Raw genomic sequence first — 26,234 nt, 5'->3', positions numbered from 1 at the left:
AACCATCGCTCAGTATTCAACATTTTTGTTTTATTTAATCTTAATCTTACATACCAACCCAGTTTTGAACGCGGACGTAGTTTTTATAGTTTGCTGCTATAATTGGTATTTAAACATTTGCCTGCAGAAATGCGTTCGAAAATAACTATTAAGAATTAGGCTACATTTAGATCTGCATGAATACATTTACCAAATGTGTGTAAGTAGACTCTGAAACGTTATTTCCAAATTCCAGTGAAATGACTGCAACCGGACTGAACAGGCTATAGGACGACTGGGCGGCAGATGCACACGTTAAAGCGATACGTGCCGTTTAAACGCATACATATATCTAACGCATAAAAGCGGCACCCCTCCAGCTCGAGGTCGGCGTGGTTTACTCACAGTGACCCGTGGTCAAACTTCACAAAGTAGGTCTTAGCAAATATAGGGGTCTAATCTAGTTTGGGAGTTCATAACCTCTTGCGTGGGAATTTGAGGCTCCAATTGCGGGATTATTGGCCTTAATTGTGGATTTTCCACTAGAATGCAACAAAGACCGTTGACATAATTGTTTCTTTCTTCTGGTCTTTTCTGCATAATGATATAATGCGAGCAAAAGTTTATCGCCCTCGCAGCGGGGAGAATCACGATCCAAAAGAAGCCGTTGCATGAAACTAAGAAGTCGCATTGATGAGGTTTACCGAGGATTACCTCTTATCAACGTGTGCGTGTGGTCCTCCTACCCCAGCTAGTTTAACCAAGAGCCGGGACGTCTTTAGAAAAAGGCGTCGCACCACCTAAAACTTCCCTGAAAGAAAAAGACCATCCTGATCGAGTTGGGAGAGACCGGATTATGCCATTGTTATCGTTTTCTTCTAGAGATGGAATCTCGCTATACTGAAACGGCGGCTTTGCTGTCAGAAGCATCTGCGTTTAGTCATATTGCCATGGAACGGAGGGAAAAATAAAAAATAAAAATCACAAAAGACTGCAATGTTTATTTACTAAACCTTTTAATGTATCAATCAGGAGGACCAACAGCAGCGCATTAAACGCTATTGTTTTCTACTAACAAGAGCATAAATTAATAGATTATAGGGATCCAATCAATTGTTCTTGGGTCATTTATGGAGAGAGGCGTCTAAAGCTTCAGAAAACCTTGCTGAGATTTTGGTGACCCCTAGCGAGCAAAGTAAGAGTCTGAAAACTACACAAGTAACCACTGATTCTTGTTCCAGACGGTTTCATTTGACAAAAAGATGTCTTCTGCTGTATAAGAACTGAAATTATGGTTCAGTTTAATGAGCAAACGACTTTATTAATAAAGGTTTTTTTCATATTTCTAGAGGGCATACAACCACAGCATAAGCAGCAACTACAGCATGGACACAGCTGTAAAGATAACCTGATGATTTCATCTCAAAACACCACTCGTTCATGTTCTACAACATCCGCACCTCAAAGAAAAAAAAAAAAAAACTTCTACTTAATTTTGCGTGACCAATTTAATCCTAAGCATGCATAACAAAAAGGAATGAGCTACTTTTCAAATGTAAGTTTTTAAAAAGGGATGAAATATAAATTGCCATGTTTGAAAACCCATTTTAAGTGTTGTAATTCTATGGCAAAGCTTTATGTATTTCATGTTAATGTAAGCAGTGATCTGTACTGATTAGAGAACACATCAAGGCTTAGTACACCATCAAGCAAAAAAAAAAAAAAACTCTGATGCTTTAGCATTAGCGGCGGACAGTGGTCCAGCCATCATCATCCGTCTCGTTCTTGGTCCGGCGCGGGTTTTCCTTATCTTTGTCAGAGCGCCAGGTGCTCTTCTCGCCACCCTCACGCTCCCGGTCACGTGGTCTGGGAGGAGCCTCTCTTTCATCCTTACGCTCTTCCCGTCGTTCTTCACCACCACGACGCCATGAGCCACCTTTGAGTTAAGAAACAGGATGTAAGAAACTGACCTCTAAGAGGCTCCTCAAGCACATTTCATTTCACATTTTCACTTTATACAGACACCTACCAAGTGCCATGGATGCCACTTTAGCCCAGAACTGCTTATTTAGTTTGAAACCAAACCATCAGTAACTTTAACAGTAAAGTTACTGGATCCAACGGAAAAGTTTCAAACTTTGTTGCAATTAAGTATTTGTATCAACAATGCTATGTTAGGGGCACTTTGGAATACTGTGGTATCGGTTCGTTCTTTTAAATGTACTTCTGTGATTGAGCTTTGGATAAGAGCCCAAAAAAAATTTTTTTTACTGTGAATTTACTGTTACATGACCCCACACCATTAAAACAGCTTTATCTGGGCCACTGATACATTACCTTCATCTCAATCAAATCTGTCAGAAGGCTCTGTGTGTGCAAACCTTAATGCAGTCATGTAATGTTTGCTCATTTAAGATGTACAAGGCAGATCATGAGACTAACCTTCATCAAGGTCTCTTTGGGGGGCTCTGAGATCACGGTCGCGGTCTCTGTCATCTCTGCGTTCCCTCACGTCACGGCGTTCACGACGATCATCACGGTCAAAGTCTTCACGACGAGAGTCACGCCAACTGCTCTGCTCCTCACCACCACCACCACCACCACTACCTCCTCCTCCTCCTCTTCTCCAGCCACCCCCTTCTTCCCTGCACATGCACACACATTCACATTAAACTCATGCCAACTGGATGAGCCTAGATAGTACAACCAATAGTAAAAGGGTGGATCTTAAAATTTGGAAAATGTATGCCGTGGAACCTGTTACAAATATTTAATTACACAGGCCTAGCGACCACAAGGGTTTATTAAGGCTTTCAAACAAAACAATCACTGTTTACAAGAAGAAGAAAAAATTAGAATAGAAGGGTTTTTTTGTTTTATGTATGAAAATAAATAAAAATAGGGAGGAAAAAAAAATGCATTAATTCAACACTACTTTAAAATGCAAATTCATGCACTCATACAACCAATTTTAAATCTAGAACACGACAAACATACGTGGCAAGCAACTGCATGGCATAAAATGCGCAGCATTTTACCTGCTCTGAAACCACAAGCCTATAGAATATACAACAGTGTCACGTCTTTACCTTAAAACATGACATGCTCACATAACACTCGCAACAAAAGCCTTCAGACAAAAGAGGAAAATGTTAGAAAAAAAAGGTGTGTTCTATTTTTACCTGGGAGGAGGACGACGATCTCTAAACCGATCTCCTTCTTGACGATCATCTCCCTCGTTCTCATCATCATCGTTGCCTGTTTCACGAGGAGGTCCCCAGCTTTCTTCCCGAGCCTTCTCTCGCTCTCTCCATCCACCTACAAAAAAGTTATATGGGGTAATTGAACGAGTTGAAAAGATGTGCACTGAGTTGATTAACTTTCCACTGATCAAATACAACATAAAAGAGGTAAAAAAAATAAAATAAAAAAATAGTAATTTTCTGCATACATTAGCGAATGATTTCCAACAACGACAGTAATAATTCCTTTTTAACCTTTTATTTTCCATCTGACCTCTGGAACTAAAATGGATTTTATTTTGCTGTTGTACCTTTGAGACCAAATCAATTTCTTAACCGCAATGACACTTTGCTGCACTTAACGAGCTGTGAGTTTAAACTGTCCCATGCTTCAATAACAGATGACTGGATCGCATTGCTTTGTGACAGGAAAATTAGATTCCTTGTGACATGAACCCTTTTAACACATATTTGGCAACATGCCCTCTGCAAGATAGAAACCGATATATCACACAAGCTCGCACCTGGTCTCCCAAGAGGTTTCCAGGGTCTGGAGTCATCTCCACGACGTGGCCCAGAGTCATCCATACCCCTGCGGCTTCCTCTCTCATCATCCCCTCCTCTTCTGGGGCCCCAGTCATCATCTGCCCCACGTCGAGGCGCTCTGGGTTCATCCATGCCTCTGCGAGGTCCACGGTCGTCATCGAAGCCTCTTCTTGGGCCACGGTCGTCATCACCTCGTCTGGGACCACGATCTTCGTCCATTCCACGCCTTGGTGCTCTGTCGTCATCAGCTCTTCGGTGACCTCGGTCATCGTCAAAGCCCCTCCTGGGCCCACGATCATCATCAAAGCCCCGTCTGGGTCCACGGTCATCATCACCTCCTCGGCGCGGACCTCGCTCCTCATCAAAGCCACGACGGAGTCCTCTGTCATCTGAACCACCACGACGAGAACTTTCTCCTCCTCTTCGGAAGGGCATTTCATTGTCACGGTCTTCTCGATCGTTGTCTTCACGGCCTTCACGCCCCTCCTGACGCCAGTCTCTGTGAGAAAAAACAAAAAAAAAAAAGATAATGAATAGCAATTCTCTGTATCTGTTTTTAATCTTTGTCCTTACGAATTGTGTTATCAATTAATGTAAAAACTTGTACCGTTCCCCAACAGTACGTCGCCAGTCTGACTCGCCCTCACCACGCTTCCTCCAGCCTCCTTCTTCCCGTTCACCCCACTCCTGCAAAGATAACGATTCAAATTTAGACCAAGAAATAACAATATCCATTATATATCTGAATTGTTGATAAAACAAATAAATAAACTATATCCTATTTGTCATCATGGTAATATTTTGGGAACTTCATACAGCCTACAATATAACTAGGTTATATGAAGTGGTATGAAAACATAAATTTTCTGCCCCCATTTTAAAGTTTTTTGATCAATTAAAAAGCATTTAATTGAACTGAATCATGCATGAAAGAAAACTTTCACTAGTCTAGACTTCTCGTAATGTATGCATGCGCTCTATAAAAGGTGTTTTTGAATGTTTTTTGCATTCAAATCGCACATTGTTAAAACAATAACAATATCACAGATTTGTTACAATATTCATGCTCTTTTAAACTTTTTACGCAAAGAAGCTATAGAATTAAAGTCAATAATAAATGTGGTCTGAGTTTAATCACACCACAGAAAAATTAACCACCATGCCAAATTTGAATGCTTAAAAAAAGCTAAGTAAATAAAAAGTATCAAAATAATAATAAAAAAAAGCCATCTCTGCTTTCAAATACTGGGGCGTGTCTGCATGCGGTGCTGAATCCACACCCACTCATAGCAAAGCTGCCATCTTTCTCAAGCAGCTTGATCATACAATGTAATGTGACAAAGGCATAGCTAGATAGCAAACTGTAAGATGTTGTATCTAACAGTAATGTCAGTAACTGAATGAACGGACAAACCCCTGATGCTTACACGCTCTAGTTACTGTGTGTGTTCGACTTGAAGCAACACTGCACAGAACTGTGAATTGCTCTCGCAGTAATTTGATATCAAACAAAACATAATGGGTGCTTGCGTCCTATTAGCTCTCATTGTACTGATGTCACACAGCGATCAGTCTGTGCTGCTTCAAGTCGTACACAGCTCTTAGTTTCGCAGGAGGAGCAGTGCTCGGTGGCTCCGTTGTGTCACGAGCTCGGATATAGACACGCCCAATAAATCCTGAGCACGAAAGTGGTGAAACTGTTTAACTCCAACATTAAGTTTTATATAGTTCACAGTCTTTGTAACATGTTTAAGCAATGCTTTTCTAACATTTATAATGCATTTACCAACAATTCTCAAAATTGACTTTACACTGACATTAAGCAGCCCAAAATCAGCATATTGGAAAGATTTCTGAAGGATCATCTGATACTGAAAACCTGAGTAACAATTCAGCTTAGCCATCACCGTAATTAGTTACATTTTTAAAATAATACAGCAAAAAGTAATAATAGGCTATAATAATATTTTCCTGTACTTTTATTTTTTATCAAATAAATACATGAATGTCACTATCGAAAGGTAGTGTACGGTATATAAGCACATTTGAAACAGGGTTCTTGTGATTTACCTTGCTGGGTTTTTCTTCTGGTGCCCTCCTCTCCTCCTCCTTGCGGCGTTCACGCTCCTCAATTTCCTGTTGTCGGGCACGCTGTTTTCTCTCCTGTTCCTCCAGTTTACGCAGGCGCTCTTGGTATTCACGCTCTTCCTCCTCTCTTTGCTCCTGCTCCAAGCGTTCACGCTCTTCCCGCTCTAAAACACACAAAACCAAACACCAATTCAAAAATGAAAAGTGGGGAAAAGATCATACATCAAATAAGATATGAACATTTTCGAAAATGCATTGCATCGAATCACTGTTAACTAAAAACAAACAAGCAGCAAATAAGAACCTTTCTTGAGCTGTTCCTCACGGATTCTCTGGGCCTCCTCTTCTTTCTGAAAATAGAAGGCCTTTCGTCTGTCCTCCTTACGCTGCTTCTTTCTGTCCTCAAGACGTTTCTTTCGCTCCTCGACCAAACGTTCTTGGAACTGCTTGAGTTTTTCCTGCGTGCGTGAGAATTGCTCAAAGCTTAGTTACCTAGACCATCAACATCCTAAACGTCAAGGATTTCATGCTACTATGAAAATGTCATGTATACTAGCTACTGAAAGCAAATCATCTTCAACTGAATAAGTGACACTTGAAACTGAAGTTTTGTTTACCTCATAAATGAAGCTTCGAGCAGCTTTAATTTTGGACAAGAAGTTCTCCTTGTCCTCCATCATCCTTGACATTCTCTGCTTGTGTTCCAGTGCCTTCTCACGCTCCATCTTCATATTGCTGATCTGAGCAACAGACAAAACGCAACAATATTTAGCTTTATTAAAAATATACAACATGGCCTGATTACATTATTCAACATGTCCTTCTTATTTACTCTTTAATAAATTGCTGAATTAAACTATAACCAGACAATGAGCAAGCATGGCCTCAAGAAATACTTTCACTTTAACTGTAGTTTGAAGTATTTTCAAGTACGTGGGGGATTGGATACTTTTTTAGGAAAAAAATTGAAAATTGAACCAGAGGGCAAAGTAAAAATCACATGTAATTCTAACAAGTGCAAAAAGCAGTATACGATTATTACCCTCTCTTCCTCCTGCAGCTCCCATAACTCCATGTCTTTGATGCGCTGTTCCTCGTAGGCTTTCTTGATCAGAGGAATCTCCTCAAGGCGCTTGGCTCTCTCAAAGTAGTCGATCTGGAATATGCATAATAGTATCACTCCAGTGTAATATTCCAATGCCTTATACTCAGCTGCATGGAATTAACCGTAATCATCTGGCATTTAAAACAGTTCACCAACATACTTATATTACACATTCATTAAGTATTTGGTTATTGTAAATAAGATATACCTTCTTTTCCTGGTTTTTGAGACGCTCCTGAAGTTCTTTCTTCTCTTTTTCTAGTTGTTCTACCTGTTTAGCCATGATGAAATCAGGGTCCAGCTCCTCCAGATCCTACAACATAAATTAAATAAAAAAAACCTTTACAACTGATAATGCAGCATACATTTCATTTTCCCAGGTAACTCTTCCAATAAAAGGTTCTAAATGTCCACCTCCTTAACAAGCTCAGTACCTCAATATCGATGTCTTTGAAGGCCTTGGCTCCAAGCTCAGTCTTCTTGATCTGCTCCAGTCGCTCACGCACGGTCTTCTTTTTGATTTGTTCGTGTTCCTGCATGATGCGCTCCTTTTCTCGCTCCTTGGCCTCTTGTCTAAGACGCTCCTCCTCTGCCTTGCGCACCTTCTGTAGCTCTGCCTCCCGTTGCTCCAGCTCCTCTTTCTCCCTCTGGATGTTGAGGCTCTCCAGACGCTCTTTGCGTTCCTCAATGGTTTGTCGCCGAGCAAGGATGCGCTGATGCTCTTTGCGGGCATTCTTTAGGTAGGCTGTGATGGCCTGTTGACTCTGCTCTTCATGTTCTTGCTGTGGGCAAAGTTACAGTTTGTAATGAAACAGAAATAACACTGCCCAGCATGGAGATAACTGATTAAACTTAGCCTGTGTCTTACCATTAAGGAGGCAGGTTTGATGACTTGGATGGCTTTAGCCAAGGAGGATGACATGGCAGTGAGCTGATTCCGTATCTGTTCAGAGGGCATGTTCTGTAGGAACGGACCTACTGGAGAATCTTCTTTAGTAGAATAGTTCAGATCGGAGCCAAAACTCAGCGTTCGAGATGTATGATCAATGCGCACCTGTGTAAATACACAATTATTACATCACTACAAAATTTGACAAAATGTAGAAGTCCATGTAATTAACTACCAAGATGCTTGATTTATAGACTATAGACTAAAAAACTTTTTTTTTGTATACCTGTAGGTCACAGTGTCGTGCTGCATCTACAATTGAGCGCTCCAGTTGGAAAGCATCTACAAATGGCACCAGAGACGCCAATCTGCTGAACTCGATGCTCTGGTAGATCTGAGCCACCTGGAATATTAAAACCAGGAAGACAGAATTTGAAGAACTGTAGAAGACTGAAGCAAGCACAGATTCCCCAAGTAATTATTAGATGGCTGGGATTTGATGATCATGCCAACCTGTTGTAGCAGTCGAAGGATGGTGTTGTTCTGTAAGTGAGGAACATACTGCTGCAGGTCTGATTCTTTCTCAGCTTGGTCCCTCACCCAGTTCAGCACCTATCACAGCAGCAGCAAAAACACAGACGCGGCAAGAATATTGTGTTTTTAGCATGCGTGTTGACATCAAGAACACTGTCACATTAAAGACGGTCAGAATGGTCCAACAAGTGCATCACTTCTTAATTAGATTTATTAGTTATTAGTTATTTATTAGTCAAGGTTTAAGGGATATTCCTCCAAAACTGAAAAATGTGTTTATGGTATTTATTTGCCCAGGACATCCAAGATGTAGTAGACTTTGTTTCCTCAAAAAACAACATTTTTTAACTCAAAATGTTGCAGTCTGTCAGTCATTTAATGGAGGTCAATGGGCACCAAATGCTCCAAAGCTCCAAAAAAACAAAACCACATAAACAGACAAAACCAAATTAAACCCTATAGCTTATGATGATACACTGAGCTGTTAAGACACCAAACGACTGGTCTGTGCAAAAAATGAACAGTATTTATATATATATATTTTTTTTTTACCTCAAACAGTTATTAATGTACCAGTTGTGAATGAGCTGAGGAGAGTCAGAAATTGTAGTGTATAAGAGGTAAAAAAAAATCTAAATACTCTTAGTTTGTATGTTAATTTGGTTTCGTCTGTGTATATATTTTTTGGCTCTCAGAACTTTGGAACGTTTGGAAGCCATTGACTACCATTATATGACAGACTGCAACGGTTTGAGTAAAATGATTGTATTCTACTGAAGAAACAAAGTCACCTACATCTTGTAAGCAGATAAACATCAAATTTATATTTTTGGGTGAACTATCCCTCTTAACTATTATTTTACTGTAGATACATAAATGAATCTTATAAGTGCAGAAGAAAAACTTAAAATCACAAAACAATGTAGCTAATAAATAAAGGGCCATTCACCTTAGTCACTCTTCCACAAAGTTTAAGAGGGTGGAAGTCCACCTCCAACCAGTTGTAGAGCTCTTTGACTTCAGGAACAACATACTGAAGCAAGTTGAACCTCACCTATGACAAAAATGAAATACTCAAGGCTCTCAATCTTTAATAAACTATACATTTAAGAGACTACAAAAATGACTAATTGACAGAATGGCTATTACCATGTCATTGATTAGACTCTGGCGGGTGGGTGGAGACTGAAGACCAAGTAATGTAGCCAGTCTACGGTGTTTCTCCACAATGATGCCATCCATGTCCAACAGCCGAGCGATATCAGTGCGCTCAGGGGTGATGGGAATAGACAAAGTGGCCAACAGCACTCGAGTGGACATCCTGAATAAAAAAAAAAAAAAGGAAAAAGAATTTAGTATTTTAAGAAATGGCTAAATGTAACTAAATGACAGCAAAACAAAAAAAATTCCACATCTAATTCAGAAATAAATAACTCTCATTCAATCTGATGTCTACTGTTATTTAGTGCTCACCTCTGCATCTCTTCTTGGGTGAGGTTCTTGCGCATTTCCCGGGAGAGGTGATAGAGTCTGTGTAGGGTGCAGGCATGGAATAAGGCATTGCCAGACTTCCAGAATACAGTGGACACCTTATTATAGTAGTTAGCCATAAGCTGGGGTTTAGGGGGCTTCTTCGAGAGGGCAAACAGTCCATGGATGTCTTCAACTGCTTTGAATGCTTCCTGCATGGATTAAAAAGAAGGTAAGCAACAAGTAAAACAAATTAAATCATTCATGCTTTCAAAACAAAGCCTGTTGTGCAAAAATATAAAATGTCTTTTTTTTTTCTTCTCACGAATGAATCCCAAAATTTTATTTTATTTCTGTAATCAATAGGGCTGCCCTTGACTAAAGATTCTTCCGATCAACTAGTGGTCATTCATTTTAAGCAATTACTCAACTAATCACAAGTCTATATTATTAATGAACCATATAATTCATAATAATAAACCCTTAATTGTCTATAGCCTATAATCACTCAAGCACACATAAAGCTTGCCACAGCGCAACGGCAGAAGTAATGATTATGAATGCCCCAGGAGAAACAAAAAGGAAGACTGCCTTGACGTTATAATAATTTATTGTTAGGTGTTTTCCGTATTGGCACAGACTCGCTATTTTCACAATGAACGGACGTTTTATATAGATTATTTCATCTGAAACTATGTTTTTGACAGATTTATTTTTCGTGTCTGTGAGGCAAACACAGAATTCAAGCTTACAGAGACCTAGACTGCAGAAAGTGTACCTTCTTTGCTTTCATTATTTTACAAACGCACAATGTTTTGTTGTTATTGTGAGTACATACAAATCAAAGTAGACCTTTCACAGCTTTGAAAGATGTATCACTTTCATATGTATGAACAAAAATGAAGGAGTATTTACGTCAAACTTAAATGATCACTCTGGCGCCTCCATGTAAACTGTCATGCAGTGAGTGCGCTACATTCAGCTTCCACACTCCGCACAAAAACGTCAACAGCACACATTTTTCTAGGTTAATGTTAGAGTGAGCGGCCATGTTACGTTCCTGCTACTTACACGTTTCAGATGACAAGCCACATTTGAGGTCGATGAATGAAACAAACATTTGGATGTCCTGACCGATGTACTGTAATTACCACATAGACCAGTTGTTAATGATTTGTCCGTCATGGACTACGTGACTTCGCCACCTCCTGTGGATTTTTTTTCCCCTACGATTTAAGGCCTGTTTACACCAAGCACGATAACTACAAAAATAATGATCAGGATATAGTTATAAAAATCATTCTCAATTGTAAAGAATAGCAGAGTTCACACCACAGGTATTACAAACAACATTGTTGGAATCACTTTCAGAACCATTTTTTCCAGTTGATGAACGCCACAGAATCCATCTTACTGTGATGAGCTTGAAAATTTAAAGTGGCAGACGCGCATGTGCTTAGAATATACGGTGTGAATGCTATGGTTATCTTTGTAGTTATCGTTCTTGGTGTGAACGGGCGTAAGCGACGAATAAAACTAATCGACCAAGCCTCCTCTGCTTAACTAAAGGATAGTCGACTATTAGGGGGCAGCCCTAGTGATCAATACGCTTGTGTTTTTTGTTTGCATGGAAAACACTTTCGCTGTAAAAAGGTTAAAATTGCAGTCAATATAAATATATTTATGTTATTTCATAAAATATATTTATATAGTCCGTTGTACAGTGGTGCCTAGTATGAAGTGCAGAGACCTGCCACAGCTCCATGCTAATAGCGCTGTCCAGCTGGACCAGACGTGTCTCGAGGTGCATGGACTGGCTCTCAGGATTGTTCAGGTTGATGGCAGTGCTCTGGTTGTGATGCCGTTGGATCTGTCCCAGGTGCATTCGCAGGTTGTCACACAGCTTACGGAATTCTGCTTTACGAGTGTACTGCAGGCAAAACTTGAATGCTGCAAGAGAAAAGTTACATTTCTTGTTAGAAACGTGCGCACAACCAAAGGAATTTACATTTTTGGTATCCTATAACATGATTGCAATGTGTAAATCTTATCTCTACCCGATACTTAAAGTCCCACAAATAAAGGTTTGCGTTATACGAGGTAAACACAGACCTTGCTGAGCAATGTCATGGTAAAGGCGCTCCACTTTGGAGTTATTCCTTAGCAGGTCCAGGCACTGGCGGTACGACTCCCACAAGAACTTGACCCAAGGCGTGAGCAGAAGTCTGTCAGTACGGTCTTGAGTGTCTTCACCACTAACGGCACTCAACAGAACACTGAAGATCGCAGAAAAAAAAAAATACAATAAAATAATTGAAAAGTATTCTGGTAAACACAGTAGGTTATGTCCATGACTAAGAAAGAAACCAAATGTGTGTCAACATTAGGTCTTAAAAAACACTTATTCTGTAAGCATTGTTGTTACGGTTATTACATTTCTGCACCTGAGTACTACTGTTACTGTCTTTATATAGTAATTAATTTTATGTTGTAGGGGGCCTTGAGCTTCCTGTACCTTTCTGGGGTCTGAATGTTGTCCAGATCCTCAATGTCCAGCACCATCTGCTGAGACTCCTCTTTTGCGGTCTCAGTCTTCTCCTCTGCAAGTTTCAGATAAGCACGGACCACATCCTCCAGAGATTTGATGTTCACCTAAAGCACGAGAGGCGTGTCCAAGTCAGTAATTTCATGAGAAAAACAAAAAGAACTTACAATTGAGATCAATTCTACAATAAAGTTACCATGACTTCTAACGTCGTATAAATTTAACCTATGACAACTTTAAAATAACACTGTAAAGTCAGCATAAAAACGACAAAAGCAACAAAACGTTTCATTCATATTGTGACGTTCATCCAAGTGTAACAGATTATTGAAAAAGGAAATACAGGTTTTACAGAAAAATATAGCCTGGCTTTATGCATCAGTCGTTGATTGGATTTTGAGATGCAAGCATTACATTCTAACTTGACATAAGTATGTAAGCAAGCTTTATTTCAATTTTGACATATTGATTAAACGCTCCAACAGGTCAAAACATTCAAAGAATAATAAATAAAAAACAAAAATGTCTCAAACCTGTTGACAGATGTTTTTGTACTGATACAGTCCCTCCTTTGCCAAGTGGCTCTTGCGCAGATCCACGCAGAGCTCCAGGTACTTGAGCATGATAGGCTCGTGTATCTTCTGCCATGTTCGATGTTTTTTGCTCTTGATGACATCGTAGAGCACATCCAAAGCTGGCTGCTTTTTACCAACTTCAAGAAACTCTGAGAAAAGAAACCGAAAGACTGTCATGACCACCACACCTTTGGGAATTCATTCAGGGCATACACAGCATCCAGATGGGACTCATTCCTTGAAAAACGTATCATGTTGCAGTATTTTATCAAATATCAATTTTAAAACAAATGGGTCCTTTACGGCTGGATGTAACATCGAATGAACATAGACAAGAAATCGTGTAACGTTAATCAAAACGTTATGTCAGGTGCGCACCATTTCATTCAGGTTTGGTTTTGTCCAAAATGATACGTATTTGCCTTCCAATCACGAACAAGCAATGCTGTTTTAGCTATAAGGATTTTCTTAATTCATACTGTTAATAAATCGTTAAACTCCGATAGTCTAAGTTGTCACTGCTAAGCTAACGGAATAGAAACGCTTGCTAACACGCATGGTAACGTTAGCATTAACAAAAAAGGTCTCAGTCTTTGTTCCGTTAGCAAGTACGTGGAGTATTAACACTTTATTTCCAATCACGGCCTTTCTTCGAGTACGCTAAAAAAGAGGAATGTACGAAACGGGGATAAAACAGATTTAAAACGCTGCATCATACATGACACACACACACAGGCCCAGCAGCTGTGACATCCGGCCTGCGCGGAACATGGCTACTCCAGCACGCGCCATAGCGAGCTAGCAGCTACAGACCTACGACTACAGCCCGTGAGACGACCACCTACAGCATTCACCCACCGTTTGCCCGCTTAAGAGCGTTCTCCGGTCTCTGGAAATAGGCTGGCATTGTTATGGCTCGCTAGCAGGCAGTTTTCAGATAGTCGAGGCTGTTTTATTGACTCTGCCTGTCCATCCGCGCCGTGACTTCTCGCCGCGCAAGCAAGAAAGGACTAGCGCACGTGAACTGCGCCGGCGAGAAAGACCAGAGTTCCCGTATGTACGCGCTTGCACATGGAAGCGCATATATTTATTTATTTATTTTTATTTATATAACAAATGCATTTTTATCCGTTGGCATTGTTACGGACGGCCTTATTATTTGACGTTTTAATATTTTCAATATTTTGTTCTCCCTCAGAAATTAGCTATAGAATACAAAAAGCCCTATAGTTATAGAGTGGGGGAAGATGAGACTCTTTTTTTTTCTCTTCTTCTTTTACTTATGTGGTCCTCGAGATAAGGGAAAATGAGGCAGCAGAAGTGCAATGCTGTGTGGGACGTTAAGCCAACCATGCTTCCTATCATTTTTTATTATGACAAATGGTTCTAAAGTCATGGCTTTTTATAAAAAAGTGTTCTTATAGCTCAATTTGACCCCGGTTTCACCATCTGGGTGACTCTGATTCAAACCCGTGTGGAATTTTAAAGATATTTTCCCTCTTTCAAAAAAACGTAATAATCAAATTTCATCTTACAAAATTATATTTGTTTCCTCAAAAGATTCTTTGCATGGTAGCTTTTCTGCAGTCTCTAACATTAGGGATCAGAGGTGGAAAGATGTATAGGATGCGATGTAAAGCATCTTCTGCTTCTACCTAATAATTAAACCAGTTGCACAATATCACATTAAAATATCACTTTATACTTCTGAAATTGTCTTATCTTCAGTGCCTTATGGTAGGGCAAGTTAGAGTACTGACTGGAATTAAAAAGTTTAGCTAAATATTGTGCGATTGACACACGACAGTAAATATACAGGGGGTGGCTCAACTTACCCCACTCTCCCCTGTACGTTCTGTCAGTATTGTCCCTCACATTGCTCCAAACGTTTTCCTGATTTTTATTATTCAAATGCAGACTTTTTAAGATGAATGATTCACTTGGATAATATTGGTTGTACGTTTAGTCAGAAAAGATGTCAAATGTGTTATTCACAGGAGACAAAAGGCATGGACGGCACGAATAACGTTTCAATATCACATTGTTAAGTTTTCACAGTGGTTTTACGAAAAAGCAGAGTTCACTTTTTTGTGAAATAATGTTTACAGATTGAGTTTTACTCACGCAAATGTAGAAAAGTTTACCCGAGCTTGAAGTCCTTAGCTTACGCCTTTAAAAAAAAATCAGTGTTGCTTATTTGTGTCTTATACTTACAGGCTCTTGATTAAATTGCTAAAATATTTATATTATTTTTGAATATTCTTAGAATATTTTTTTAATTTTGTGTTTTTACTCTTTGTAAGTTTATTTTTTAATTTATTCTACATTTATGTGTTTATTGTTATTATTATTATTTTATTTTTTAATTATTATTTTTATTTTTAGAATAGGTTTAAATAAGGTTTACAAAAAAGAAGCGTTTTTGCACCAACACACTAGATGTCAGTATGTGTTTGGATATTTTAGTTGAACTTGGAGAAACCCGGAAGAAGCGTGTCGATCACTTGACCAGTAGTGATTCCTACTGTTTTGACAATTTTCGGTTTTACGCGTTTGTCGTTTTTCTCTGTATTTTTTTTTTTCCGTTGCAGCACAAACTCGGAGGAATTGCTGCAACTCAACAGCTCCATTCCATGCACTGATAAGTTAAAATCCGCGTGATAATTGAAAGCGCTTCGTCTTACATGAGAAAACTCGACTGGGACTGGACAACATCAACATCTTTTTTTTTTTTGCAAGAACAACCGTAGCTTCTAACGCTATAATTGTTTTCTGTCCCGGCATATTCGACAATGGCCTGTGTCTGTTGGTGCTGACAGTTGCATGCTCTTTCCAAACTAAATGGTTAGAGGTATTGAAGTGCTAAAAACAGATTAACGTGGTTAAGGAATGGAAAATGGCTACATCTGAGATTATGCTAAGTCTTGGACTAATTGGTAAGATTAAAATCTTTTTATTCTTAGAATATTTTATGTGTTAAAGTGATAGTTTTGTAACATTTTGGAATCATTTACTTCTTATATATATATTTCAAACCTTATTTTCATTCAGTTGGACGCATGACAGCATTATTTGTCAGTCACCATTTACTTTCCTCGTGTTTTAAAATAATGCAGTGAAAGTCAATGGTGACTGAGACTGTCGGTTCCTAAAAGCATTGTGTCTAGCACAAAAAACTTTGCATTTTGTGGTCTGCAGAAGGTCTCCTCAAAATTTGTTCCTTTAATTACAGAATAATGTTTATTTTGTCAGTAACTGCATTCATTCGCCTTACGCAGAGAAGGATGTAAATGCAGACACGCTTTGGGTTTGGTGTTATCCTTCTATCAGTGCTGATCTGCGAGAGGTTCTGTTGAGAAAGTGTTGCCTGCCGTTGAACAACCAGGTGCTGCACACCTTTGTGTTTGGACAGCACTGCCGAACCTGGTACTACATCACCACTGTGGAGGTTCAGGAGCCATCCGCGCTTAAAAAGGTACAAAATCTAAATTCTGCCCTAATAATGCTACTACAGGAATAGTTCAACCAAAAAATGTCATTTTGATATGACCCCCAATAAACTGAAAAAACTGTCAAAATATTTCAGATGGTTTTGAATAAAATCATTCCAGCTTGCTAACTGACCGTTCGATTTCATTCGAAGGTGACGCATTTCTCAGTAGTTATCACAGCTAAGGACTTCAACCCTGAAAAGTACGCTGCGTTCAGTAGAGTTCTGTGCAGGTTTGTTTCATTCAGATACTAAACATTTAGTGCAGCCGCTTAGTGCCTGTGTTGACTTTTCGGAAATCGTTTTTGAGGATATACAATGAGTGTTCGTATGTCTGTGGCTTTGCATCTTCATCACCGTTTTTAATCAGGACGTATACCAAACATGGAAGTCCAGTGAAGATGATGGAGTGCTACATTGCTGTTCTGACCAAAGGGATTTGCCAGAGCGATGAGAACGGCTCCTTCCTTATCAAAGATTATGATATCAGGAAGGCCTACCTGGCCGGATCCTTAAAAGGTGAGTGGTGAACAAGCATTACATACTAACCACAGCAAGAACTGAGCAGCACTTTTAATATCATGGCCATTTGCTTCAGTTGGCTTTATGATCTGTACTTTGGAAGTCCTCCAATAATGTGTCTTGATTCTGTAAAATATATGTATTTTATGCAAATTGATGAGATATTTATTCTTTGTTGTAGATGTTGTGTCACAATTTGGTATGGAGACCATCATCCTGTACACAGCACTAATGTTGAAAAAAAGAGTGGTGGTCTATCACCCCCGGATTGAGGCTCTGCTGGAGTTCACAAGGTAACCACGGAAACGATCACTTAGTTGACATGAAATCAAAATGGACTGATGTTTAATTGTATATTCATGGCCTCAATGTTCTCAATTCATGATTATTTTTCATCCAAACCCCAAATATATATTGTGATGACAAAGCTGAATTTATCTAATCTTCAGCGTCACATTTTAATATCATAATTTACTGCTGAAAGAAACATTATCATGAATGTCGAAAGCAGTTGTGCTGCTTAATATGTTTGTAGTAATATAGGGGGAAAATAGTGGCGGAAACTGCATTTCACATTTAGTTCATTTAAATAGTTTTAAATATCTGACATTTATGTTTTTCAGTAGGGATAAAAAAAGTTGCATTTACTTCATTATACGTCATTATAAGTTGCAACTATTTAAACACAATTTTTAATTCATGCATGCTGATTAAAAGTATTAACTTCCTCAAAGAAAGAAATAATCTCACTGACCCAACACTTTTGAGCAGTATTGCATATGACAATGGCAACACACTAAAACGTTTGTAGTAACAGTGTTTTTCTTTTTAAAACCAGAGGTATTCCCGGATTGGTGTGGCATAGAAAAGACTGGTCCATCCTCCACCCTTTCGTTCACCTGGATGATAATGAGCTGGAGAACCTCAAGCTGTGTACAGGTATGGAGGATTTTCTCCTACACGCAAGCCAGCACTTGCTGATGCCTTTATGAATTTCCATGCTCTTTCTCTGTAGGGTACGTTGCAGGGTTTGTCGATCCCGAAGTCAGAGACAGATCGGATTTGTTTGATGTGTATGTTAATCTTCCAGACAGTGAAATCACCGTGTCACAAAACGCTAAAGGTAGGAGATGCAGTTTTACAAATTCGCTGGGGCTGGGTAGAAATGAGATGTGGATTTTTAAGTCACTGTAACTCGCTGTAATTTGTTTTCAGAGGCGATGGCTATGGGAAAACTTCATAAAGAGATTGGCAACTTCATTGTCCAGGCAGCAGAGGACACTGATCGCACAGATCCACAGGTTATTAAGGTACGAGTAACAACAGTCAAGTATCAGCAACACACAGCTTTAGCACAAGCTACATTTAAAGCATTTCAGCTTACCAAGACTTACAAATCCTACATGTGGTTTTAATCCAGCCCTCTTTTTAAATCTGTCCCCAGGATATTTCGGTAAAAACTAAGGAGATCCTCAGTAACCTGATGTCTCTTGCTGATGAAGCAGATAACTCTAAACTGACTTTGGAGTCTCTGAAGCAGAGGCACTACCCTCCAGCCACTGAAAACTTCCTCTTCCACTTAGCTGCAGCCGAGCAACTCCTGAAGATCTGACCAATCGGTGTATGCAACTGGCACCGATCGGAAAGGAAGAACAGCAACAATCTGTGTATAATTTCAGGGGTAGTGAACAGGGCAAAAGTTATATAAGAACAAAAATATATTTCATAGAAAGATATATAAAATGTAGCTATATAAAACATGATGGCTACACCTCATGAGTGTAAGTATGTTGAATGTAACATTTGTATGTGATAACAGGTTTGAGATAAATAACCTTTTGGTAACATATGGATTTATAATTTTGTCTCTGAAAACATTCCTGAGGTACTAATAATGTTCATAACCTTAATCTGGCATGCTCATAATTGCACATCAGTGTGAAAGGGTTGACTAAAGGACATTTATTTTGAAGGGTCCCATTACATTTCAAATGTAAAAAAAAAAAAAAAAAAAAAAAGTCACTTAAAACCAGTTTTACTTAACTATTGCGTGCCAAAACCTCATCTTAAAGTTGTGATGTTAATTAGTCTCTTCATGTCAGAAATCTTTTTATCTAATATGCTCAAGTGACAAAAGACATTCCCCATGTTAGATGGAAATGTGTTCCCACATTTTGCATTTCTGCAGTGATTGCATTCGTTTAATCTGCTTAATAATGTGACTAACCCTTGTTATCAAGGGGAAACCTTTGTGCCTAAACAGATCATAGAAGATATACTGTATGTGTGCAATATATCCTGAAAAAAAGAGGATGCTTAAACGTTCTTTAACACCATCTTCATCCTTTACATAGACTCATTCCTCAGATACTTTGTTAAATATATATATATATTTATGTGACCAATAAATAAACAAATATGTTATTGTGAGTGGCAACAGGACACAAGCACAGCGTTATTAGCATAACCTGGTAAAATCCACTTCAGTGCAGTGTTTAAAACGTTTTTTTAGCCTGACATGCAGCTATTAAATGAATATGAATTCACAGATCATACAGTTGTACTTCTTTCATTATTTAGCATTAAAGCATTGATTAAGAGCTCAAAAACCCTTCTGAGACAATAGTGTATGCTTTGAACAGGAACATTCCACTTTTTTTTTGGAAATGGGCTCGTTCTACAACTCCCCCAGAGTTAATAAGTTGAGTTTTACCATTCTGGAATCTATTCAGCCGATCTCCTGGTCTGGCGGTAGCACTTTTAGCAACTTAACTCTTCTGTATACTGTGTACGAAAATGACAAGTTGCAATTTTCTAGGCCGTTATGATTAAGAACTCTATTCCCATTCCGCCGTAATCAAGGAAGTTTCCTTTTAAAAAGTGGAGTGGGTTTCTTTAAAACCTAAAATAACCACCTTTTTAAAATGTTGAAATGGCCTGGATTTTAATATACAGTTTTTTTTCCAGTGTCAATAAAAGTCATCATCAAATAGTAAAGTTGGCAATGGCAACGTTACAGTCCTCTGTGGTAAAACAGTTCCCCATTACTGTCAAGTGACTGAAACTCCTCTTCTAAATTCTCCTTCTTTATCTGCAAAAATAAAAAAAACAGATTGGATCTGAATCACTACTGGAGATGGATAATGTGATAAAGTTTTGATTAATGCATTTCCAAAATTAAAATGATTAAGTATGACAACCTGGTTTGTTATGAATGCGTCTTACCTTGCCCAACTGTGGAAAAATACTGAAGGACACGGGAATCATCAAGCCAAAAGTAATGGCAGTACTGATGTACCGAATAGGAGCGATTATTATTGAGTTCCTTTGGACAAACTTTGCCCTGAAACATTAACAGCAGATTTCACTTCCTCGCACTATCAAATCTTTTAAGTAAAATGGAAAGAAATCTGTTTGGACTTTCTACCTTTTAAGAAGAGCCAGCAGTAAAGTGGGAACGGCTGCGGTGGTGCCAAAGAGAGCCGCTCTCGAGAGAGCCGTTTCCTTTATGGCCTGTGACCAACGTAAAAAAATAAAAAAATACATATTTAAACAGTTTAAAGATAAGGAGCTTTGGTGGCATAGGGTTTTATTGCAGTCTCACCTTAGAACCAGCTGCCTTCGAGACTCCAACGGCATTTCCGTTCGAATCAAACACTCGTATTCCATTATCAGCCTCTTCGCTTCTCACCACCATTACACTGAATGCTGCTAGACAGACTAGAAAACCACATGTCTGGTTCAGAACTTTCTTAAAGCCTACAATGCACACTATAGACTGGAATATGTATGAAATGGAGCAGACTTTAGTGTAGATGTATCGTATGCATTTGTTTTCTGGTGTTCTCACCTGAGAGAGGAATAGGCAACAAGGATCTAGAGAAGGTCTCAGCCGCTGCACCAAAACGCTTGAGTATGATCTGAGGAAGAGCCTGAAAAGAGAGCAAATTCTTCACCCTAAAATCTAAAAATAATATTTAAGTAATTTTAGTATTTCCCACTAAACAATTTTATTGCATCACAATAATGGTAATTTGTAGAATATGTCTCGGTTACATTGTTACCTTGCATTATTATTTTTGATACACATCTGAATGGTCCTAAATCAGGGTTTAATTTCTTTAAGATTAATGTAATCGCTCGTTTCTCTCTTTCTATGTTGGGAGGTGTAAAACGGCCCGGACATGAACTTTGAATCTTAACAGGTTTCATGAGATTCTCACACCTGCTGAACAGTACGTCAACAATACACCAAACATAAAACCATCAGACGAAAATGTTTAATGACCAAAAAGCCAGTACTGTGAAAAAAAAAAAAAAAAAAAAAAAGAAAAGCTCTCTTACCCCTGCAAAGGTTGAGTAGGAAACTGTTCCAACGATAAGAATGGACTGCTTCATTGACGTTTTGTTATCCTTAGCAAAGAAAAGTGAAATAATTGTGGTTAAAATAGCCTACCAAGTTACACAAAGCCTGTTGTTTTATATTATTTAAAATGTATTTAATAAAACTACCGTCTACCTTAGTTGCTGTTGTATTTCTGTTAGCATGGGTAAATCCCGTACAGTACGTCTGAAGCAAAAACTACAGCAAAAACTGTTAGTCGACAAGAAAAGACAAGAATGTAGACATCAGTGTAGAATGTACTTACTTGCCAGAACAATGCAGGTTTAATGCCTTTATGGGGCATTAAACTTGCAACAACCTGTTGAAATAAAAACAGATGGGATCTTTCATTTCAGCTTAAAATAATATTCCAAATGTACATCTTCAGCTCCTAATTTAGATTATAAGCACACTTTTATAACTCACCACGGGAGCAGATATAGGCAGCAAGACTGAAAACAAAAAAGAAGTAGACGTGTCATTAGATGGCCAAAATAAAATATTCATCTCACATGAATGCAAACTATGCCACATAAATGGAGAAATACCTCAAATGCATTACTGTACCTTGAGAACTAAACACTGGTGAAATTAAACCTCCAGTATCAGGATGGACTGATGACTAAAAGAGTGTAGAAATATGAATGACAACACAAAAAAAAAGTTTTAGTTTCAAACTACAGCCAAGTCATGACTCAAGGCTTTAACAATGATTGAGATTGAACAAACACATCTATCACGTTTACACAAATGTTTTATCTGAACCTATTTACATTTAGATAATTAAATGATACAATTATAATTAATTTGTGAAAGAATGCAGGGAGATTGCAGTAAAAGCGAACGCCTGAACACTGAACAAAGTAATCCAAAATAATATTCCTTTACTTATGTAGCCTATTTTGTTCCAATGTCCAAAGAATCAGTGACATCTACACATTGTTTGTCATGCTCACTGGAAAAATGTAAATCCATAAAAAAAAACTTACAAGAGACAGTAACCAGGCATTAGCCACCTAGAAAGGGAAATAAAGGGAGACTGTCAAGTTTTCCTATCTGTACTAATGGAAGCAAAGTTAAACGAATTAACAAATAAACACTAAACATATTAAGGAGCCTACGTTTTCCTTGTTTTGTGCATGTCCTTCATTCTGAAGAAGTATCCGGGCCTGCTCAATTTCAGCCTAAAGGAACAAATATTGGGTCTTTTGTTGTTATTTATTAATGTAAACAATGCTATAAGCAAGCAACAAATACGTTTTTTATACTGTGTGGTTCCCGTGATAATGTTAATATGGGCTTTGTATTAGAAGGCTGTACTGGTGAATCATGATATTAATGTGCATAAGTAACTCACCTGTGAAGACAACACAGAAGTGGGGTCAAGAATTCTGAACCAGAGACGCAGTCTGCTCAGAAAAGACTACAAAATTGTGATTTCGTTAATTTATTTGTCGCTGATATCACTTTCATTGATATAAATGAATCAAAACACGATTTTTACTGAGCACGCAAAGACACACAAGTACCTGTCCATTGCTTTGCCAGTACTGTAAGTTGGGGTCCATTTTAGCTTTTCAACGAAGGCTCTACAATCATTACCAGTTCATTATTTTTGTATACTACAAGATTAAATCGTGTAGGTCACGCCGCTGGGACATGCTTGAGCTCTGCTGAGAGCCTGCGACGCTTCCGCGTGTCACGTGCTCAGGCGTTATCCAATCACATTCTAGCACGACCAGCGCGAGAACTTTTTCACTAAAGCAGAAAAGCAAACCGTCTTGACCCGAATCTACCTTTAAAGCAATCCATAGCATGTTTTTAACCTTGTAAAAATTATTGGTGCTACATGTTGCATTGCAGTTGTGTAGCATAAAAATACATAGAAATATGAGAAATAGCCCCGCGTTGTTAATCTAGTATGACATAGGAGAATTGATACAACTTTCAGATTTTCATTTTTTGCGTATTAAGCTGCTCATTTTTGCCGTTAAATAAAGTGCTTTTTACTCCACGTGTGAGTTCCATATCCGCGCAATTTCATACGAGATACAAGATTTATGTATAAAATATATAAAAAAAAAGCATTGTTGCAAATTGCGTGCGCAACGCAATTTATGCAAAAAGAGTGCGCAGCTTTGACGCTCAAGGTATTATTTGCGCATTGCATTGAGCACATTGGCAAGATGGCAGCCACCATCGGCAGACTTCTCGGGACTTCTGTAAGTTTCATTTAACAGTAGCGCTAGTGTCGTTTCTGCTGCCAACGATTATAACGAGGAATAGATTTGATTTGAATTTCCGTGCAGATGCGATTAAGTTTGATTCTGTTAGTCACGGTTTAGTTATCAGACACGATTCGCGGTGTTTAACCTTTAAACTGCTTATATAATGTCCAACTGCCAAACTAATTACCAGCGCGTAAGCAATTGTTACGCATGTTTTGTGCAAATCTTTATTATTAATTAAAGTGATTAACAGTTTGATGTATTTTAATCTAGCGTGAAAAGTAGTCAGTTTCTGTTAGATAAATGTATATAAAACGTCCAATGTCGTAAACATTCGTGCAATGTGACTTTTTTTAATTCGGTGAGCCTTTTAAATCTTGTAGAGTGTGCTTATGGCGCACAGACACGGCGCTGTCTGTTGGATAGCGATAACAAACGCGTGTAACGACTCTTTCGTGCATGTCCCTCCCTTTTACAACAGGCAGGAAGAGCTGCGTTTAATGGAGTGAAAGCCTTGGCCCCTCACAGTGCAGCAGCTATCAGGGCTCCAAAACCCCTTGCTTACATTGCTGCACAAAAAGCTTGCTTCTCTATCAGTAGGTCTAAAAATGGAATTCATTTGATTTTTTTTTTAGGCCTTTAATTAAGTCTAATATCTTTACTAATCCATCATGTGTCTGTAAATATCAGGTGCTGCTAGATGGGCCCCGGCGGTCACTCAGCCAGCCCCTCACTTTAAAGGCACCGCTGTTCTCAACGGAGAGTTCAAAGAGATCAGCCTAGAAGATTTCAAGGGCAAATACCTGGTCATTTTCTTTTACCCACTAGATTTGTAAGCATACTTCTTTTTTAAACATTTTCTTCCCTGTTATGCACATGTACAATTGATTCGTATTGCTAAATCTGCTTGATGCATCTAATTTAGTCGTATTTTAAATTATTCAAAGGAAGTGGATTAGTATAGAACCCTAACAATTTTAAAAATAACTTATCTGAAAGAAACTCTCACCTGAATTGTGGAAATACAGCGTGCGCTCATGCTTAAGATTCAAATAAATATGTATATATTTTATCCCCATTTTAATAACATTTATAAATGCATATTTTGTTAATGCAAATTATCTACAGTAATACAAGTTACTTGTTTTTAACGCTTCTTAATTTCTTCCTACTTGGCAGCACATTTGTTTGCCCCACAGAGATAATCGCTTTCAGTGACAAGGCCAACGAGTTTCGTGATATAAACTGTGATGTAATTGGTGTGTCTGTGGACTCTCACTTCACCCACCTGGCCTGGACCAACACCCCGAGAAAGGTTTGCACTTCAAACAGCTAAAAACCGTTAAAGTGCACATTGCAAATGAACACATTACATGTTGCATTTTCAACACATTCTCAGTTCTCTAAATAGGATCAAGTTATTAGGAAACTAGCAACATAAATGCCCAATTCATAGCAAAATCTTAAGCTCCACGACTAAACTCTAGTTTATCTGTAGAGCGGAGGATTAGGGAAAATCCATATTCCCCTGTTGGCTGACCTCACAAAGCAAGTGTCCCGGGACTATGGGGTCCTGTTGGAAGGTCCTGGAATTGCTTTAAGGTAACAAAGTTGCTGCACTTTTATAAACATGTTCCTATATGTTTTCACGCATTCATATATACATCACGAAATGATGTTTCATGTTCATAGGGGTCTTTTCATTATTGATCCTAACGGAGTGATCCGACACATGAGTGTAAATGACTTGCCGGTTGGACGCTCTGTTGAGGAAACTCTCCGTCTGGTCAAAGCCTTCCAGTTTGTGGAGACCCATGGTGAAGTCTGTCCTGCAAGCTGGACCCCCAAGTCACCCACAGTGAGCGTTTGCTGTTAAACTACCTTACACTTTCTGTTCAGTTGACACGATTCATATGTAAACCAGAAACATAAATGCAAATCTTGCAATGTGTTGTCCAAGTCCAGTGACAGCAGCTTTAGCTTTGAGTTGTTGAGAACTGGTAGTATTTAGCCAGCGGCGAACTTAATAAGCCTGTCATGGCCATAGATGTGAAATATTGTAAGGGTTTGTTGATGTTTTGGCTTTGCATTTGTGTAATTGCCTTTTCTGTTTGTTTTAGATTAAGCCAACTCCGGTTGGCTCAAAGGAATACTTCGAGAAGGTCAACTGAAAACTACTGGTACTGACAGATCAAGCAGATCTTAGCACTTAAATCGAGCAAGCGCATAATCCGTGTCCAAAATGACTATTTATAGACTTATGTATCAGTATGTTGGCAGTTATTAGAGGGGAATTTGTTTTGATTTATGTATTTGTTATGCCGTTTAAATAAAAGCTGCACTATCATGGACTTGTCTTTTTGCCATAGCAGATGTTTTATTCAAAGTGCTTCGACAAGCAAAGAATATTTGACATTTTTATTAAAGATTGTGAGGTCCAATAAATAAGCACAGCAGCTTAAAAAAAGAACTTTTGTAGTAAAGAGGTTGAAGTAAATTTGAGGGCCTACGGGTAAGTTCTCTAAAAGGTGCAACGGTATAAATTCAGATTCTCAACCAAGACCGATCATGTTACTTTGACAAACACACATTATGTTGAAGACAGATGAAGCTGCCATCACACCGTTTGTTTATTCT

At 38.6% G+C, this 26,234-nt stretch overlaps 4 protein-coding genes across 6 annotated transcripts; 2 read left to right on the top strand and 2 right to left on the bottom strand.

Annotated features, from left to right (window-relative positions):
- Positions 1 to 1,274: 1,274 nt before the first annotated feature.
- On the bottom strand, positions 1,275 to 14,002 carry eif3s10 (eukaryotic translation initiation factor 3, subunit 10 (theta)). 2 transcript variants are annotated; one of them, XM_043255490.1, is made up of 22 exons: positions 13,832 to 14,002; positions 12,932 to 13,122; positions 12,369 to 12,505; positions 11,966 to 12,129; positions 11,604 to 11,803; positions 9,857 to 10,065; positions 9,533 to 9,704; positions 9,333 to 9,437; positions 8,363 to 8,461; positions 8,136 to 8,252; positions 7,829 to 8,014; positions 7,395 to 7,742; positions 7,169 to 7,273; positions 6,898 to 7,011; positions 6,473 to 6,595; positions 6,160 to 6,313; positions 5,838 to 6,019; positions 4,375 to 4,454; positions 3,746 to 4,266; positions 3,162 to 3,297; positions 2,422 to 2,624; positions 1,275 to 1,915 (listed from the first exon to the last, which is right to left on the bottom strand). In XM_043255490.1, exons 1-22 carry the CDS (start codon positions 13,878 to 13,880, stop codon positions 1,722 to 1,724), a joined length of 3,789 nt encoding a protein of 1,262 aa, XP_043111425.1. In that variant the 5' UTR covers positions 13,881 to 14,002; the 3' UTR covers positions 1,275 to 1,721. The 2 variants fall into 2 exon arrangements, with proteins under 2 accessions (XP_043111425.1, XP_043111426.1); XM_043255491.1 differs by lacking the exons at positions 1,275 to 1,915; positions 2,422 to 2,624 and adding an exon at positions 2,778 to 2,808.
- Positions 14,003 to 15,431: 1,429 nt separating this feature from the next.
- dennd10 (DENN domain containing 10) lies at positions 15,432 to 19,538 on the top strand. Of its 2 annotated transcripts, none has more exons than XM_043255493.1 (9): positions 15,432 to 15,909; positions 16,252 to 16,448; positions 16,617 to 16,696; positions 16,834 to 16,982; positions 17,167 to 17,278; positions 17,824 to 17,924; positions 18,001 to 18,108; positions 18,201 to 18,295; positions 18,430 to 19,538. In XM_043255493.1, the coding sequence occupies exons 1-9, from the start codon at positions 15,870 to 15,872 to the stop codon at positions 18,595 to 18,597; spliced, it is 1,050 nt and encodes a 349-aa protein (XP_043111428.1). In that variant the 5' UTR covers positions 15,432 to 15,869; the 3' UTR covers positions 18,598 to 19,538. The 2 variants fall into 2 exon arrangements, with proteins under 2 accessions (XP_043111428.1, XP_043111429.1); XM_043255494.1 differs by having other exon boundaries at positions 15,434 to 15,909; positions 16,304 to 16,448.
- Positions 19,539 to 19,901: 363 nt separating this feature from the next.
- On the bottom strand, positions 19,902 to 23,090 carry sfxn4 (sideroflexin 4). Its single transcript, XM_043255495.1, has 14 exons — positions 22,899 to 23,090; positions 22,727 to 22,792; positions 22,491 to 22,553; positions 22,359 to 22,385; positions 21,937 to 21,991; positions 21,796 to 21,821; positions 21,635 to 21,688; positions 21,505 to 21,567; positions 21,330 to 21,398; positions 20,836 to 20,917; positions 20,590 to 20,705; positions 20,413 to 20,498; positions 20,211 to 20,328; positions 19,902 to 20,076 (listed from the first exon to the last, which is right to left on the bottom strand). The coding sequence occupies exons 1-14, from the start codon at positions 22,935 to 22,937 to the stop codon at positions 19,999 to 20,001; spliced, it is 942 nt and encodes a 313-aa protein (XP_043111430.1). The 5' UTR covers positions 22,938 to 23,090; the 3' UTR covers positions 19,902 to 19,998.
- A 348-nt stretch (positions 23,091 to 23,438) lies between these two features.
- On the top strand, positions 23,439 to 25,948 carry prdx3 (peroxiredoxin 3). The gene is made up of 7 exons (XM_043255496.1): positions 23,439 to 23,591; positions 24,079 to 24,193; positions 24,288 to 24,429; positions 24,777 to 24,912; positions 25,096 to 25,199; positions 25,290 to 25,455; positions 25,718 to 25,948. The coding sequence occupies exons 1-7, from the start codon at positions 23,487 to 23,489 to the stop codon at positions 25,766 to 25,768; spliced, it is 819 nt and encodes a 272-aa protein (XP_043111431.1). The 5' UTR covers positions 23,439 to 23,486; the 3' UTR covers positions 25,769 to 25,948.
- The last annotated feature ends 286 nt before the right edge of the window (positions 25,949 to 26,234 follow it).

Source organism: Puntigrus tetrazona, chromosome 13 (assembly GCF_018831695.1).
Source record: "Puntigrus tetrazona isolate hp1 chromosome 13, ASM1883169v1, whole genome shotgun sequence".
Lineage (NCBI taxonomy): Eukaryota > Metazoa > Chordata > Actinopteri > Cypriniformes > Cyprinidae > Puntigrus > Puntigrus tetrazona.
The sequence above is the reverse complement of the archived record's forward strand: the minus strand, read 5'-3'. Positions and strand labels throughout refer to the sequence as shown.